Source organism: Panthera onca, chromosome A1 (genome assembly GCF_046562875.1).
Source record: "Panthera onca isolate mPanOnc1 chromosome A1, mPanOnc1 haplotype 2, whole genome shotgun sequence".
Classification (NCBI taxonomy): Eukaryota; Metazoa; Chordata; class Mammalia; order Carnivora; family Felidae; genus Panthera; species Panthera onca.
This window is the reverse complement of record NC_138339.1, coordinates 6,978,315-6,993,932: the sequence shown is the minus strand read 5'-3', so window position 1 is coordinate 6,993,932 and position 15,618 is coordinate 6,978,315. Positions and strand designations below refer to the sequence as shown.

Here is a 15,618-nt window from a genome sequence, read left to right as displayed (position 1 = left end):
GAAATTGATGTTTACTTATCGATGGTAACAAATCATCTGTCGCATGTTCACTGTAAGCACGGTGTTAGATACTTGTAAGTCATTTTGTACATGTCCACTGTGGGCCTTAGGACTGATGTAGACCAAAGCAGAGAGCAACCTGTTTCAAGATAATAATAGGTAACTACCTTGTTTTCTTCCAGCTACGGAAAAAGGTAATCATATGTTACAGAAAATTAGTAATGTTAGTCTTGTATGGCACTTCCATCATGTATGGTATAGAACTGAAAGCATTGTGTCATTTTCCTTCTTAACCAGAGACACGTTGCTAATTCTTGTTACGCAGAGAAAAATTCTCGTTCCAGGAAAGAATCACGTCTCCGGTCTTCTGACATGGTGTTTGATCCTTGATCCTTGTGGGTTAAAACGTTTTTGGGATCTGTTCCCTCATTGGCATCTTATTTGTGTATTTGTATGTGTCATGGCAAAGAGCATGAGTGAGCTCTGAATGGGGACTTTATTTGTCATGGCAATTTTCTTCGAGCTCCAGTGGATCAGTCCCCCCCTCTGCAGGGAATTTGACAACACTGGCTTTGATGCAACCAGAGATCGGAGGTGGGAAGACCGAGGCAGACGCTGTGGGGTTCACAGCTGGCAGAATATATGGTAGCGGAAAACCAGCACATACTTGGCTTTATTTCGAAGTTAGTGCCTTGGTTTCGAGCCAAAGGACCATAGCCTTTTCTTTCTGTGGTAATGAATCTCACTCGTTCCCCATCTAGATGACCTTGACCAAGTACAGCTCAGGTTGGTTAGAACAAAGAAACACATGTGATTTGTTTTGTTTTTTTTTTTTTAACAATTAGTCAAGCTTTTGGAACTTGGACTCACATAAAACTCGAAATCATTAGATATTTTGTAAATGAACCATTGATGTTTGCTTCCTTCCCAACACCCAACGTCATGATTTAATTTTTTCCAGAAGTATCTGTGGCGAGATCCAGTAGTGTAGAAGAGAAAAGGTGTGGGGGTAAGTTCCTCTTTTTAACTAATGTTTTTTAACTTTTTTTTTAAACTAGTGTTTCGTTGATTTCCGTTATTTTCTAATCATTTCTCTTCCCATACGTTTCATATGATGTTTGGGCCAAGAAAAACAGACGGGAGAAACTCTTGATCCAAACCCCTTCCACTTTGGTAGTGTAACTACAAATAGTCAATATTTGACATCTGGATCAGTGGTTCTCAGGTGCAGTAGCTAGACTGGGATCATCACAAATCCATGGCAGCCAGCTTCAAACCTCCAGGCCGCTGGAGCGACAAAATTATAATGGGGTGTAAGGTTATACCTACACCTCTAGAGGTATTTTTTAAACTTTCTGCAGACCCAAATGATATAAATCACAATCTCTTGTTCCAGTTCATGATAAATTTAGACTTTACTGTCTATGTTTATCTTGTCTGAGCAGGATGGGTTGACGGTCCATTGACCAAAGCCCACCCTCTGTCCGTCCACCTTTGCTAAACCGACCCGATATCCACACCGAGATGGCATATTCATACATGTGGCTGGCGACCTACAAATACCCATTCCTTCCAGAATCCATTCCATCAGGGGACTCCCAGACAGCTCAGCCACAGGCTTTCGTCTCTGTGCTCATGTGGAATCAGGAGCTTCGTGGGTGTGTTTTAGGAATGTGCTTACTGTGATTAGCTACGTTAATTAAGAGTCCACCATTGCAGTTTTTCTGTTTAGGTAGCTGTCAATCTGTTCATTCAATAATCTTTGCTGACCACCCACTCTTGGAGTTTTGTGAGGGACATCGAGTTTATCATGGAGACACAGATAGCCCCAGCCCTTCTGGAACCAACAGTCGCATCATAAAAGACCCCAGTGCCTGAGAAATGCAGGGTCTGGTGTCTGACCTACACGACTGATCCAGCTGGAAGATAAATACATACCAGCTCCCATAAAAATAATCATAGCTGTAAGATCAGTCACTACATGTCACTGAATTAAGTGGCAAGAAGCGTCCCATTTGATCCTCAAAGAGAGTGTTCATGGAGGTGCCACAGCCCACAGTTCCTTAATGTAAACCTTCGCAGATAGGAAAGGGTTTCGGAATCCAGCCTTCACCAGATTTCAGATGGGTAATACAGGGCCCGCAATGTCTATTACATAACACGCTGCAGTGCCCGGGGCCACATTCTGTAACCAGTCTCTTTAATGATGCTGTTGTGAGATGCGCGCAAAATGAAAATGCTAACACTCCCCCCTGCAGCTCTAGTCCGTTCTGCAGCAGACTGGGTCAGGTCAAGTCATGCTTTGCTGCCAGCTGAGCGGGGAAAAATCAGGTTCCAGAGATTTGGGTTTTGCAAATTCTAGGAAAGGGATAGCAGCTAGGCACTGTCGTCTGCATTAGGGTTGCTGAGAGTCAGAGAGAGGAGGCCACGGGTGAAGGTCACCAGGAAGTCAGCAACGGAGCCGGAGTGTGGACCCAGGCAGTGGGATCTGAGTGTGAGCTTTAAGGCCAGAGCGCCACAAGAAGAGTAATCTGGCAGTGAGTGTCTGGGAGGATTGTGTCCAGGGGCTGGAGCCACAGCAGCTCCAAATAGTCTTGGACACTCTGGACCCGGAGCCTGGGGGCACCTGCTGCCTTCAGAGGCAGCATAGGTCAAGATTCCGTGAACCAGAATTCTTGAGGAGTATTCTTGTCCTCTGGGAAGGCCAAGGCAGAACCTGGAGTCAACCAGAAGTTGCCTCTGCAGAGTTGACTGGCCCTCCACGCCTGCCACAGGTTTAGAAACCATTTTCCCTGGCCAGCCCTCTCTGGGTTAGGATACAGGAGACCTTCAAGGGCCTTGAGCACTTGGGAGAACATGATGCAAAGCCCACTCCCAATCCTAAAATGCTGCTTCTGTGTGTCTGGGTCAGCTGGGCGAACTGGCTCCCCAACCCAAGATCAAACCTTGACATGCGGTTGATTAAGTCACAGAGATCTTATAATATTCAGAACTGAGTTTTTAGATCTTTAGGCTGCTAACATTGACCCACCAGGTTAGGCAAGTAAGAGGTTGTATGGATCTGAGTGTAGGGCTGAGAGGTAAAAGGAATTACTTAGCAAAATGTTTCGGGATGTTTCAGGAGGCAACATAGATGTCTTTTTTCCATTTGAAGGAAAATCCATCAAATTTTGTACAGAAAAGCAGCCAGTTGAGCCAACTGGGTAGTGGGTTTCTATTCCAACACTACTGACCAAAAACAACAGGAAAAAACATATTCAAAGGAAAGAGCCACGCTAAGCAAATTCAAAAGAGATTTAATAGGCACTATTTTTCCCAATGCGGAAAAGCACAGGCCTATTGAAAAATTTCAATTTAGCTATTTTTAGTTGCATGAGACACAAAGACTATATAATCCTCATAAAGATGTCAGCTGGCCCCAGCCCTCCCCAGGCACCTGCAAGCATGATTCATTGGACTGATGACAAAGCATCTGCATACGGAAAGCATCATACATCTTTCATATGTTACAATAAACTGTTATCAGTGCAGCAGACAGTACTTTTATCGGTAGGTGGCATTGACCCTGGGGAGTCCAATTGGCTAAAGCATAAAACAATGGCAACGTATGTGAGATCCGCTCTTGCTTACCTTGAGCACAGCCTCGACGTTATAGTAGACATTTCGGGCGGTTGGTGGTGGAAAGCTCCCCGGATGCTCTGTCCACCCTTCCCAGCTTGGGGGTGTCCAGTTCTAGAGGCTCCAGACAAAATCGGGAAAGGCCAGGGATTTATGAATTGCTTCCATTTTGTTAAACCACTGACCAAAGAATCAAAAAGTGAAAAACAGGTGGGTGTTGGGGAGTAGATGATACTTGTAGAATATTCTAGTAACTTCCGCCTGGATTATCCAGGTCCTGGTGCCGAAGACACTGGACACCTGCATTAGGATTCAGGTAGGAGAGAGTGGGTTGTGGCTCGCAGCGAACCCAGGCTCTGTGCTCACTTGGGCAGGCAGCTCCCTCTCTCAGGGGTCCCCAGAATGCAGCCTCTGGGAGCAGCAAAGGGCACAGCCTAGAGGGAGACGTCAGGATGTGGGGACAGTGAGGGCACCTCAGTGAGTGGACCCAGCCGAGGTGAATGTGACTCTGAAAGTCCTCAGGGAGGAGCCAGGGTAGTTGAGGGACATACACCCCAGGACCTGGGTGCAGGGGACAAACTTGCAGGTCTTCTCTCCCTGAGAGCCTGGGGGCCTCTTGCTATCACCCTGGGACTCACCTGGTGTCTGCGGTGTGCCTAGCAGGCATTCTCATGGTTCTATTTGGGTGCAGGATGGACAGATCTGGGAAGAGCGTGGGTGACACTGCGCCCCCTGGTGGTGGATGGGGGGACACCGTGGCTGAAAGGCAGTCCTAGGGATGTGCCCTGTGCAGGTGACAGAGACCAATAACCCACAGGCAACAGGTTGGCCACATAGAGCCAACACAGCATAGAAAAACTAAGGTTGTGTTGTCCTTCACCTGATTTTCACTAAGTCCAGCTTCATGAGCATTACTCAAATGTCTTTATTCCCTGAAAGTCTTGAAACTTTGTTTGTACCGCGTTTTACCAAGACATGATGAACATCTGTAATTTCTTTTGGTTGTTTCTCAGACATTACGAAGGTCTTAATTATGTTACCTTGATGTCCCTAGAGCCAATCACGTATTAGAGACAGAAATCCACGTCCACTCATTTTTTCTACATCTTATATTTATAACTCAAGGAAAATAACCCAAAGATGCTACTTAACACAAACAAAAATATGTAAAAGAGGGCTATTTCATGACCATCAAAAGATCATATTTTATTCCTTTGGCACAAATCCTTTATTTCCTTGGTGTAAACCATTTTCTTTACAGGGTCTCCAAAATACAGTAATTTTGAGCAGTAATTGGAAGCAGTAAATGCTTTCTCACTTTGTTCGTGGGACACAGCCAGGCCGTAGGCAGGGATCCTCCACCGGTTAAGGAGCATGGAAAACATGTTCTCAAGTAACCCCATAGACCAGAAATCATGCCACACTTGAAACAGACAAGCAGACTTGTACAAGCCTTTAAAAAAAAAAATGCTTCTGCTAGTGTATTCAGGTGATGTCCAAAAACCCGATTGTAATCCATAAGAGCATTAACGCAAAATAAGCTGTACTTCCTGGGGGGAAGTGTCTTGGTGGCCGTGACATTTCAAAGGAAGGTCCTGTGATTTCTTGAAGTTTGGAATTGGTCAGGGGCCTTTCATTTTGCTTTTCTGTCCTCATCCGAGTGCGTTGAGCTGTTGAGTAGCGTGTTCTTTTCCAAAGTAGCATCACTTCTGATGCTGTCTTCCCAGAGTTCAACATGTTCCACATGATTGCCGTGGGGCTGAGCAGCTCCATCTTGGGCTGCCTCCTTACGCTACTCGTCTACACCTACTGCCAGCGGTACCAGCAGCAGTCCCACGACGCCACCGTCATCCACCCTGTTGCTCCCGCCCCTCTCAACACCAGCATAACTAACCATATTAACAAACTGGACAAGTACGACTCAGTGGAAGCCATCAAGGTAAGGGATCGGCAGACAGATGGCCAAGCAGCACCCCGGGGGCGGTGGCTTGAGTGAAGGAGGGGAGGGTAAGGTAATAGGTGTGCTTTATGATGAGCTGCCTTTTCAGCTTTCCTTTGCCTGCAAGAAAAGGTGGCATCTTATAAGGGGAAGTGGGTTAGAAACAGGACACAGAAGCGGCAACAAATAAAATGCTGGAAAATACTGAGTCATTGGCCACTGTCCAGTTCTGCCTCCACTGTGCCTTCCATGTTCAAAGAGAGGTCTTGTCAAAGAGAAGAGCTCCAGGCCGAGGGCCTGTACTTGCCAGACAGTGGTAATGAGGACCGGGGTTGGGTAATCCGATATACAGGTTCATTGCTGGAATCACCCCGATGGGATCCTGAGAAAAACTGTCACATTATTATAAAAATTATCTTCAAATAATTTGTATGCATAATGAAGTCTCTTCAGCTTTGCATGCTGCAAAAGTGCTATGTGGCTGGTGTGGGGTGAAGTGTTCTGTTAGATTTTCCCAGCGGGTGATTAATTCAGTGATCCACCCAGAAATAGAGGCCAGTTCTAAGGAAGGAAGAAAGAGTGGAAAGGGTATCCGCTTTGGACCAGAAAGAGCTGAGTTCACGAGTCACCAACTGAGTAAACTTAATGCTAGTCATTCACAGTCACTGAGCCTCCATTTTCTCCTATGTCTTGACTAGTGCCTGACAAAATAAACGTGGTCTTTATTTGAGGCATCGTGCATCAGGTTTTGGAATACAAGTTAGTTACTTCTTTGAACCTCAGTTTCTTCGTTTTTAAAATGGGTATAGCGATATGTACTGTCATATCTTTGTTGCACGGTTTAAATGAGATAACATACAGGAGGTCGGGGGTATAACCGGAAGGACATCAAGGACTCTTGTCTACTTCACCCAATGTGCCCTACCACCCATGTGAAGGAACGAAATTCTCATTTTGATATTCCTGTCAAGTTGGTGGTTCCCCTGAGCATTTTTAGGGAGCACGTGGAGACTCTTTCTCTGCTATGATTTCCTTTGAAATTCCTTTGACTTCCTTCCCATGTGGGAATATGGAACATCTTCAGCACTTACAACTTCAGGTGATTGAAAGGGCTTGTGTCCTGGGATCCACAGTGCCCTCTCTTATTTCCCTCCTACCACGAGGCCCCCTTCTCTGGCACTTGGACACAGACAGAGCCAGCTGACTTTTACCCATGGGCCTTGCTTACCCCCAGGATCCAGAACCCTTCAGCACCTTATAGTAATCACGTGCTAGGGCTGGGGAATGAAGCACCAGGCACTCCTAACATGCCCCTCACAATGTCTCAGAGCGGAGATCCCGGGGTATGAGAAGGAACATGAGCTCCTTTTATGAGCCAGAACCTTCCAAACAAGCCTTCAGAACCCCAGAGAGGGGCTCCTCTAAATGTGATTCCAACCTATCAACTTGTGTGTCACTCCAAGTGTCTCAAGGTAATTCAGCTGGTCTTCTGTTCTCACTTAAGATCCAGTAGCCACTCGAGATAATAAGAAATTTCATTTCTACGAGGGCAGCAGGGTAGCGCTAAGGATCCTTCTGGAACTTTCTTCTGATACCTTGCCCAGACCAGTCCTGGACAGTTGGCCTCTGCTGACCATCCTGCATCTTTATTTCAGTTTTTTCAATATTTGCACTCCACCTGGCATAGTTTAGCATTTTGGAAGTATAGGTGCCTTTAATGACTTAATAAGGAAGGGCATCTGTGTCAGAAGTGGCTACAGGAGCCTGTGTTAGGGGGCCCATAGCTGGTGTGTCATATTAAGAATATGCGTACTCTGACCTGTGGAGTGAGGAGGCACGGGCCACCCCCATGGGATCGGCAGGCAGCTCCCTCTGCATCCGAGCTCCCACTTTGGGGAAGTGGAAACCCCAGGCTTGTTTTGACTGAAGGCACAGTTTCAATACACTCGCCCAAAAGAAGTCAAGTCCCATGGTTTATTACTTACACATCCCAGGAGCCTGGGGAAGGGCAGTCCCCCGTCCCAGGTCAGCAGTGAGCAGGAGACAGAGAGAGGGTAGCAGGCACCTGTTACTCACAAGGTGGTTGGGGCAGACGTCACTGACTTTTTGCAGGCTCAGCTCAAAGCAGGAACTTATGGCAGGAGCTCTGGTCCTCTTGTAGGCGTGCAGACCCTGGCTGGGTCTGAGCAGGGTTGTCGTGCTGGCAAATGCCCAGAGGGTGACTCAGAATGGCTGTTTCCTCGTCTCGTGCTCAACAAGTGTAGAGAATGACGAGCAACGAAGTCATTTGAAATTTCATGCATTTCCTTCGAAATCTCTTTTCCACCTACGTATCCATGATAATTAGAATGCTGCTTAAAGAGTTACACAACATTCAAAGTGTTGATTTGAAGTCACTAGAGTTTAAGGTTTTTTGAAGGTTTGGAATACTCCAAATCTATTTATCAAAAACCACAAGCTTCATTCTAGTTACGAGGCAGGTCTTCAGGAAGGCAAATAACGTGAGGAAGCAAATAAGTGAGAAAACACCTTTTAAGACAATGGAACCTTAGCAGGGAGTTCATATTCAGCATAATCGTGCCCTCATTATATTCTTTTTTATTTTTCTGAAATACTGCCCATGGAGTATTCTTAAATCTTTTCCTTAATCATTTTCCTTTTTACAGGCATTTAACAAAAACAACTTGATCCTAGAGGAAAGAAACAAATACTTCAACCCGCATCTCACTGGGAAAACCTATTCTAATGCCTACTTTACAGATCTCAACAATTACGACGAGTACTAATAGTTGTTATATTTTTGGCTTCTTGTAATTCCCCAGTTCCTCAAGGCCTGTGCTCCATGACTGCCCATGTTTCCAAGACTTCAGAGTTGAAGTTTGGATACATTTCAAGTGCATTTCAAGCCATGAGTTTCCCATTGCTACCAAAAACAGACATCCTTAAAAGCAACACAGATCTAAATATGATGTCGTGAAAATCTGGTCTCAATGCTTGATCATTGTTGAGTGAGCCATGGTGTGAGGCTTTGTTTTGTTTTGTTTTACTGTGTCCAGTCCATTTTTTTTCTAACAAGTCACTTGTTTTCTTGAGTTTTTTACTAAATGTACCACCCACATGGGAAGGAGTCTTTAGAAATAGGAATGTCTTCCTGCTCTGGGGCATAAATCTTTATGATGTTTTAATCCAACAAAAGAGACACTTCAGCCGAGAGTCCCCATTCTCCATAAGGCGTGTTAGGTCTGTAAGTATTTGATGAAACGAAGAATACGAATGTGGCCATAGAGTTCTGCACCCTGGATCCCCTGTCTTCCCAACCTGAATAATTCTGTGGAATCCGTGGAAGCGACTTGCGTGTTTGGACTTGGAACGGTTCTTGCCTGGGGGAAGGGCAGGGATTCACCCCGGCTTGTATCTGCGGAGGTGATGGTGTGAGGTATGACACACGCTTCCCCTGGTCTTAATGCAGTTACTGTGTTATCCCTGGTGGAGGCGCACTCACAGACCAGAGCCACAGACACAAGGAAGGGTCCAGCGTTCCGTGCGATGCTACGAGGCTAGCCATAGTCTCCCTCCTGGATTTCACAGCATTCCAGGGAGCTCCTTGCCATGCGGTTGGTCTGGAAGCCCCGCCCCTGTCCAGTCCATAGCAGCATCCTGAAGAGACGACCCGTAAAACCAGCACTTGCTCAACATTTGGATAGACGCCACACCTTCTGTGTCCCCGCAAAGAAAAAATCTTAAACATTCATGACACCAATGGGGGAAAGCATTAAAAATACTGGAATGTAATGGGAACCGACTTTTTTATTTTTTATTTTTTTTTTATCTTCCATGTTATGGAAAGGATTGAAAGAACTGACCTTTAATGAAAGGCAACTTTCTAATTTCTATCTCCCGGTAGAACTAGTGTATGGCCATCATCCCCTTCCCAGAGCATTACTGATGTGTAAAGCTGGCTTTCTTCACCCCCGCGCTGTAAATAGCAAAGTGCCCCCCAAGCTGTCATTTGCCGCCTCCGGGTCAGGTGAGGAGGAGACGTCCAGTTCTGGTGCCTTTGGTTTCTGTCTCAGTGCTGCCTTCCTACCTGCCCCCTCCCGCTTCTCCCTGCATGGAGGCAACAGCATTTCAAGATGTACCTTGAGAAAGCAGGGATGTGAGGTTTTTAATGATCCCTGTGGTTCTGAGCATTGATCACTGCTAAGCATTTCAGAGTGTTATAATACTATTCATAGAGGTCTCCAGAAAGGAAAAAAAAAAAGGCGGGATAAATTACTCATAAGCAACTGATAAATAATACATGGCAGTTGACTGACTAGTCTTCGAAAGTAAGAACAAGATTGAAACTGTTCATCTGATGCCTAAGTGGTCAGTAAAATGTGTTCTTTTTGCTCAATGAACCTTCCGGTTTCCGAAGATGTATAGCACGGGTGTTGAGGAACACAGACTTATTAGCACACATGTTTTTATCCTACCCCATGTAAAGAAACAATCTCAGAAAGTGTTGGGGGGAAAAATCCCATGTATACTAATGAATATTGTTGCATTGAAAATACTCCCATGTACCCAGGCTTCCAGAAGCTACTGTACTAAAATTCAATTTTAAATGGCAGGTGGTCTCAGAGAGGCCTGGTAGATTGCAAGTGAATGGTATTCTGGGTCTTTCTGGTGGGGAGTTCATGTGGCCTCTCCTGCATTGTTGTCTGCTGTTTGAGACGACTCTGTCTGGACGCACAGAGCCAAAGTCCATACTCAGGAGGTGAAATTCAGTCCAATGGTTTCCTCTTTGTTCCAGAGCTAGATTTTCAACTGGTGTTATCACTTTTCTATAAGAAAAAAACGCCTTCACTATGAAGCATGTTATAGTTGTTTTTTGAATCCCTCCCCCGAGTGTTTTCTAAGCTTAAAAGGTCATTTTATTTCCCTAAGGAAAGAGGATACTAATTTCAAGAAAGCATCAGTGGACCTGATTGGAAATGCTTTCTCAATGCTGTCGAGGCTGGACTTCAGTCAGTGTCATGCTGTGGCCCGTGACAGCATCCACCTTCCACACCGAACTGTCATGTTGGCGATTGCCTACATCCTGGATTTATCACTGCAAAGAAAGGCCCTCATTTTTGTTCCCGGACACTCCCCTCAAAGACAGATTATTCTGGCTTCTCTTTCTCTCTGTCTCTCTCCTCTGTCTCTCTCGCATTCTCCTTATTTCACAGAGTTTCAATTGGTTTAGAATAATTTCAAATATAGTCGAAGTATTGTCATCAGCTATGGAGTAACTTGCTTTTCTAGCTTTCATGTGTCTGTGCCTCCCCTCACACCTCCTGTGTTGCGTGAGCCCAGGTGGGTTTTTACAGTGGTGTTTACCACTTCCCCTGGGACCTCCTCCCTAAGGAGCCTCCCTGGGGGCTGAGTGTGGGATTCCCCTCTCTGTGGGTCCTGTTGTAAGTTTCTGAATGACCGTTTCCTTCTGTCTTTTTCTTTTCCTTCTTTTCCTTTCTTCTGTTTTTTTCCTTCTTTCCTTCCTTCCTTCCTCCCTCCCTCCTTCCTTCCTTCCTTCCTTCCTTCCTTCCTTCCTTCCTTCCTTCTTTCCTTCCAAGCAGCACAGATAGAGACTAATATTTTAAAGCTGCACCCCCTCTGAACCTAACCTCAAATGACACTAATCCCAGTTTAATCTCTAGGATTATTTCTGGATACGGTTGAAGTTTGGCTGGTTTTCGTTAGGACACTGGCTTTTAGTCTCACATTCAAATTCTTTGGAAGGGAGTCCCAGGGGCGGTGCTGCTCAGGGTCCTTTCTCCAGAGGGGACTGTCACCAGGGGGCTGCATCCTCCCGCAGGAAGGATGCACAGCAGGGCCCTTCCCCAGGCCGCTCGGGTTGTGGGGGGGGGGGGGCGGTGGAGGTGAGGAGCCCCGGGCCTGTGTCACCCTGAGCCACAGGACTGGGACTTCGGAGGAGTCTGGGGCCGGGTGGGCTCTGTCCCACGGAGGCCCCGCGGTCACCGGACTGGGTGCTGCCCCGCACGTTTGCCCCCCTCGCCGGGGACCCGTTTCCGTGGGGGCCCCTGAGCCCCCTCCTCCAGGGATGCCCCGAGCCTGCTCACCCCCGGCGCTGCCTCGTGTGCAGGGCAGGTGCAGGGGCTGGCGGGGGCACTGGGGTGTCCCTGCTCTGGGGGGAGCCCGGTCCCCGGGAAGGGGCCGCCCGCGTGCCCGGGGGGACCGGGGTCTGGCCCCACTGCCTCGCGGGCCGATGCCAAAGAGAAGAGGAGGTGGGAAAGGGCGGGAAGTAGGGGGGTGTGGGAAGATGGGGACCCGGCGGCTCCGGGCCGAGTGGGAGGGATGTCCCGGGTGGGGAGCCCGGACCCGCCGGTCTGTGGGTCTGAAGCCAGGACCCTGGGGGGATCCACTGCGCAGACCGCAGGGGGTTCCGCCCCGGGCGCCCTCGTGTCCTGCTCTGTCCGCACAAGGGTGAGGCCGTGGGGGCCCCCAGCCCAGGAGGGTGCGCATTTGCACCCCAGGCTGCGGTGGCACTGGCTGGGCAGAGCCTTCCAAGCTGTGACAGAGTCCCAACGGGGGATGCCGCGTCCCAGGGCCACCTGCCGGGGTACACGCGGGTGAAACTGAAGATCAGAGATTTTATTTGAAGTCTGTAGGAGTCTGCACTCAGCTAGTCATGTTGTCCAAATACCTGTTTGATGCACAAAGTGCAGCTTTCCTTGCTAGTCCTTGAATTCACACATATCTTTATGCTTCTCTATGATAATTACTTGCTCTCCGAATAAACCGTGAACATTTCCCCAGCACTGTCACACCACCTCCGGCAGGAAGTCTTTTACACTCCAGTGGGGTTTTCTTGTGTGGCATTTGGGGGCAACTCCAAATTTCGCATTTCTGTCTCAAAAGAGGGCTCTGGGGCACCTCCCCAGGGGCAGCAGGTACCAGCGGTGGATCCAGTGAACTGCTTCTGCCTCAAAGCAGCCCTGCTCCACAGAACAGGATTGTCCCTAAGCCTCCAGCTCCAATAATCAATGTTCATGAAGGCGGGGACTAAAATGATTACCTTGAATCAACTCATATGCAAACTCTCTGCTGTGCTTTCCAGGATAGGATGGGGCAAAGTGGAATTCTCAGACCGCGTTGGCTTACCCCATACATCCATCCCTTCTAATGTCTCCATTATGTCATGATAATTCTTGTTGACCTGTTGATAATACGTTGACACAATATTGCAAGTTTGATTACCTACGATTATCAGAAACTAGAAAGCCATTCTGAGCCCTTGCTTCTCTCAATGGGAATGAAATGGAAGAACATAAAGTAACAGTCACTTTGGCCTGAGAAATGCACAAAAAGAAATGCCAGTCATTGCATGGTGTATCCCCGTGTGAGAGAAAAGATTTGGAGGCCAGGAGCCATGATGGAATTTATTTTGGCTGCTCTCCCCTATTGAGGTCATTAATAAGAACTGATTTAAAGAGATTTGTAACTCTACAAATGCCGACTCGAGGTATTCATGTTATCTGTTTTGATAGCCTGATAAAACACAGGGAAATACCTTGTTGGAATCCTTGCTTTTCTCTTTTGGAAACTGACAAGTAATGAACAAGATGCATTGTTGAATTATTGGCAGGAATTTCTGTAATGACTATTCTATACTCCTTTTTTATGGACTATATTAAGGGTGTGTTATACATGTTTTGGGAAGTAGATGAATCAAAGTTTTTTCATATGTCATATGCCATATGTCACATTATCAAAAATTTGATCTATATTACGAAAGCATCAGGAACAGGGATTGTTTTCTCTTGAAAATATAGCTTATGCCACACAGGGACTTAGAACATCATCAAAACCAAAAGCAGAGCCTGACGGCATGTTCATTTCCTAGCGGAAGCTGTCTCATAGTATTTGCAAAAGATCGTATTAGTTCTGCCACAGAAAGCAATCAAGCTCATTACCCATGACCAGAGTCAGAATCCATTTTTGTTCAAGCAAACAGGTTTTACTGTATTGACATGATGAGGATAACTAGTCAAGGGCATTTAAAAACCTGAAAGGAACAAAGGAGAGGGAGAAAACCACGCTGTGGCGTTTCTTAAACCACCATGTTGGGCTGGCAATACCACCCACTCCATCGCTTCATGTTTAGTAAGAAATCTGAGGCCAGTAGTTTGACCACGACCCTATTATTTTTTAGCTTTGGTTGAAAGGCCAAGTGGCCCAAATGTTAGGTGAACGGTGGTTCAAATGCTAGACAAATACAGGCTGGGAGCCCAATCTGGATTCTGGAAAATCCAAACAGTCCTTCTGTCATGTCACTAAGAAGAGAGCATTGTTAGCCATCCTCCCTAAGTGCAGAGAGTTTCATTTTCTATACACAAAGTTGCCAGTGCCTTGTTTAAGATGGTGATTTGTCCTCCCATCTGGATATTGTTGGTTCCAATTCAAAGCAGAGGACTGACTGGCTACACTCTGAAGAAAATCATCCTTACCTGTCTCTTTGAACTCAGGAATAGAAAACGACCAAGGAGCACATCCTAGTCGGGTGTCATGTCTGCCCCCACTGGGTAGGGCATGCAGCACCAGAACAGGTGCAGAAGTATGCTCAGAGTTCAGGTTAATCTGGTCTCAGCCTTCCAGAAAGTGACATCACCTTAATTTTACATCTTCTGTAAAAACACCTTAGTGTCTGGTCTGTAGTGGGGATGCCGATGTGGTGTCTATAGAAGTTAGAGTTTTTTTACTGACCCCTTTCAGGCAAGTCCAAGGTACAGGAAAATCAGGCTCGTGGCAGCTGGCACAGATACAGTGAGTGGAGTGAGAACCACCTAGAACATTGTGTGTGTGTGTTTTAAGGCAATTTCAAAACTGCTTCACAAGTTCACAAAGTTGTCACCCTTAATTTGGGTTAAGAAAGTTAACAGTGTTTTCTCTGCTGAAGGTGTTTTCTCTTATACCATGACTGTTGGCCAAAATCAAACTTTAACTTCTGCACTTTGAAGGAAAGCACAGTGTGAACCTTCAACCCAGGCACCTACAGTCACCACTGAAACTCTACATCATCTGCAAAGAAAATGCACAAACTTGCTCCCTTGTAGGATTCTTCAAAAGCGTGTAACGAAGCTTGCGTGTTATGCCCCTTGATGTGACTTTTGAAGACATTATGAAATGTTAAATGCCTCATTCTGTGTGAATTTGCTGTTGCTGTTTTGTGATACAAAATAAACTTCCTTGGGATTGTTTCGTTTTTTTTCACTGAACCTTTTCCAACCAAAGCCAACTTCAGCCCTTGGTGAACTTGCAGATAGTTACTGACCTTAAATTTAGTTTTTAAAAGACCATATGTGTGAATCATAATGGAGCTTTGTAGATGAGACAGTGTTGCCTTTCCCTTCCCTTGAATGAGAAAACGGAGTTTTGATTGCCCAGTTGGAATCCTCATGGATTGCAGATCTGTCTTCAGTTTCTTGGGTGCCACCTCCCCCTTTTTTTTAGTCCTTACATTTGGTTTTTCAAGGTTTCTTTTGAAACCTTGTCGTTAGAAATGTGGAATACAAATTTCCAATAGTCTTCACTTTTATGTTTTCTGTTCATCAGTCTGTTGGTCTTAAATGCTCACTGGAGAGAGAGCTGTCCGGCACTGTATCCAAGAATGTTGTTTAATGACACCTGACAGGTGCATTGCGTTCAAGAGTCAGTTTGAGACACCGATTGTGGCACCCCAGGCCAGGAGCTCATCCGTTGCTGCATTTGGGTCAACTATGGAAAATGTTGAGAAGGGACAGTCGGGGGGGGGGGGGCAGGTGTTACCCACCAATCAGTAGAAACCAACTCACACCTCCTCCAAGTCCCAATGCTGAGGAAAGCAAACATATTTATAAGAAAATGAGCTGTTATTCCAGAAGGGAGAATGCCGTGCTCACTCACTGCTCTCGGTGAGTTGCCAGTTTCTACCATCCAGACCAATTCATTTTATTTTTTCAAACAAATTCAGGAAGAATGACCCTGGGTGTTGCTCAGAGTGTCATCTTCCTTCCATAGCATCCCCTCCCTCCCATCTC

At 46.3% G+C, this 15,618-nt stretch overlaps 1 protein-coding gene across 9 annotated transcripts in view; it reads left to right on the top strand.

Annotated features, from left to right (window-relative positions):
- SEMA5A (semaphorin 5A) overlaps window positions 1-14,797 on the top strand; it is a 477,392-nt gene extending 462,595 nt beyond the window's left edge. For all 9 annotated transcript variants that reach the window (XM_078444329.2, XM_078444308.2, XM_078444311.2 and 6 more), the window contains 3 exons: window positions 962-1,009; window positions 5,346-5,557; window positions 8,224-14,797. In XM_078444329.2, coding sequence (XP_078300455.2) covers window positions 962-1,009; window positions 5,346-5,557; window positions 8,224-8,343 — 380 coding nt within the window. In that variant the 3' untranslated portion in view covers window positions 8,344-14,797. The remainder of the gene's footprint in view (window positions 1-961; window positions 1,010-5,345; window positions 5,558-8,223) is intronic.
- The last annotated feature ends 821 nt before the right edge of the window (window positions 14,798-15,618 follow it).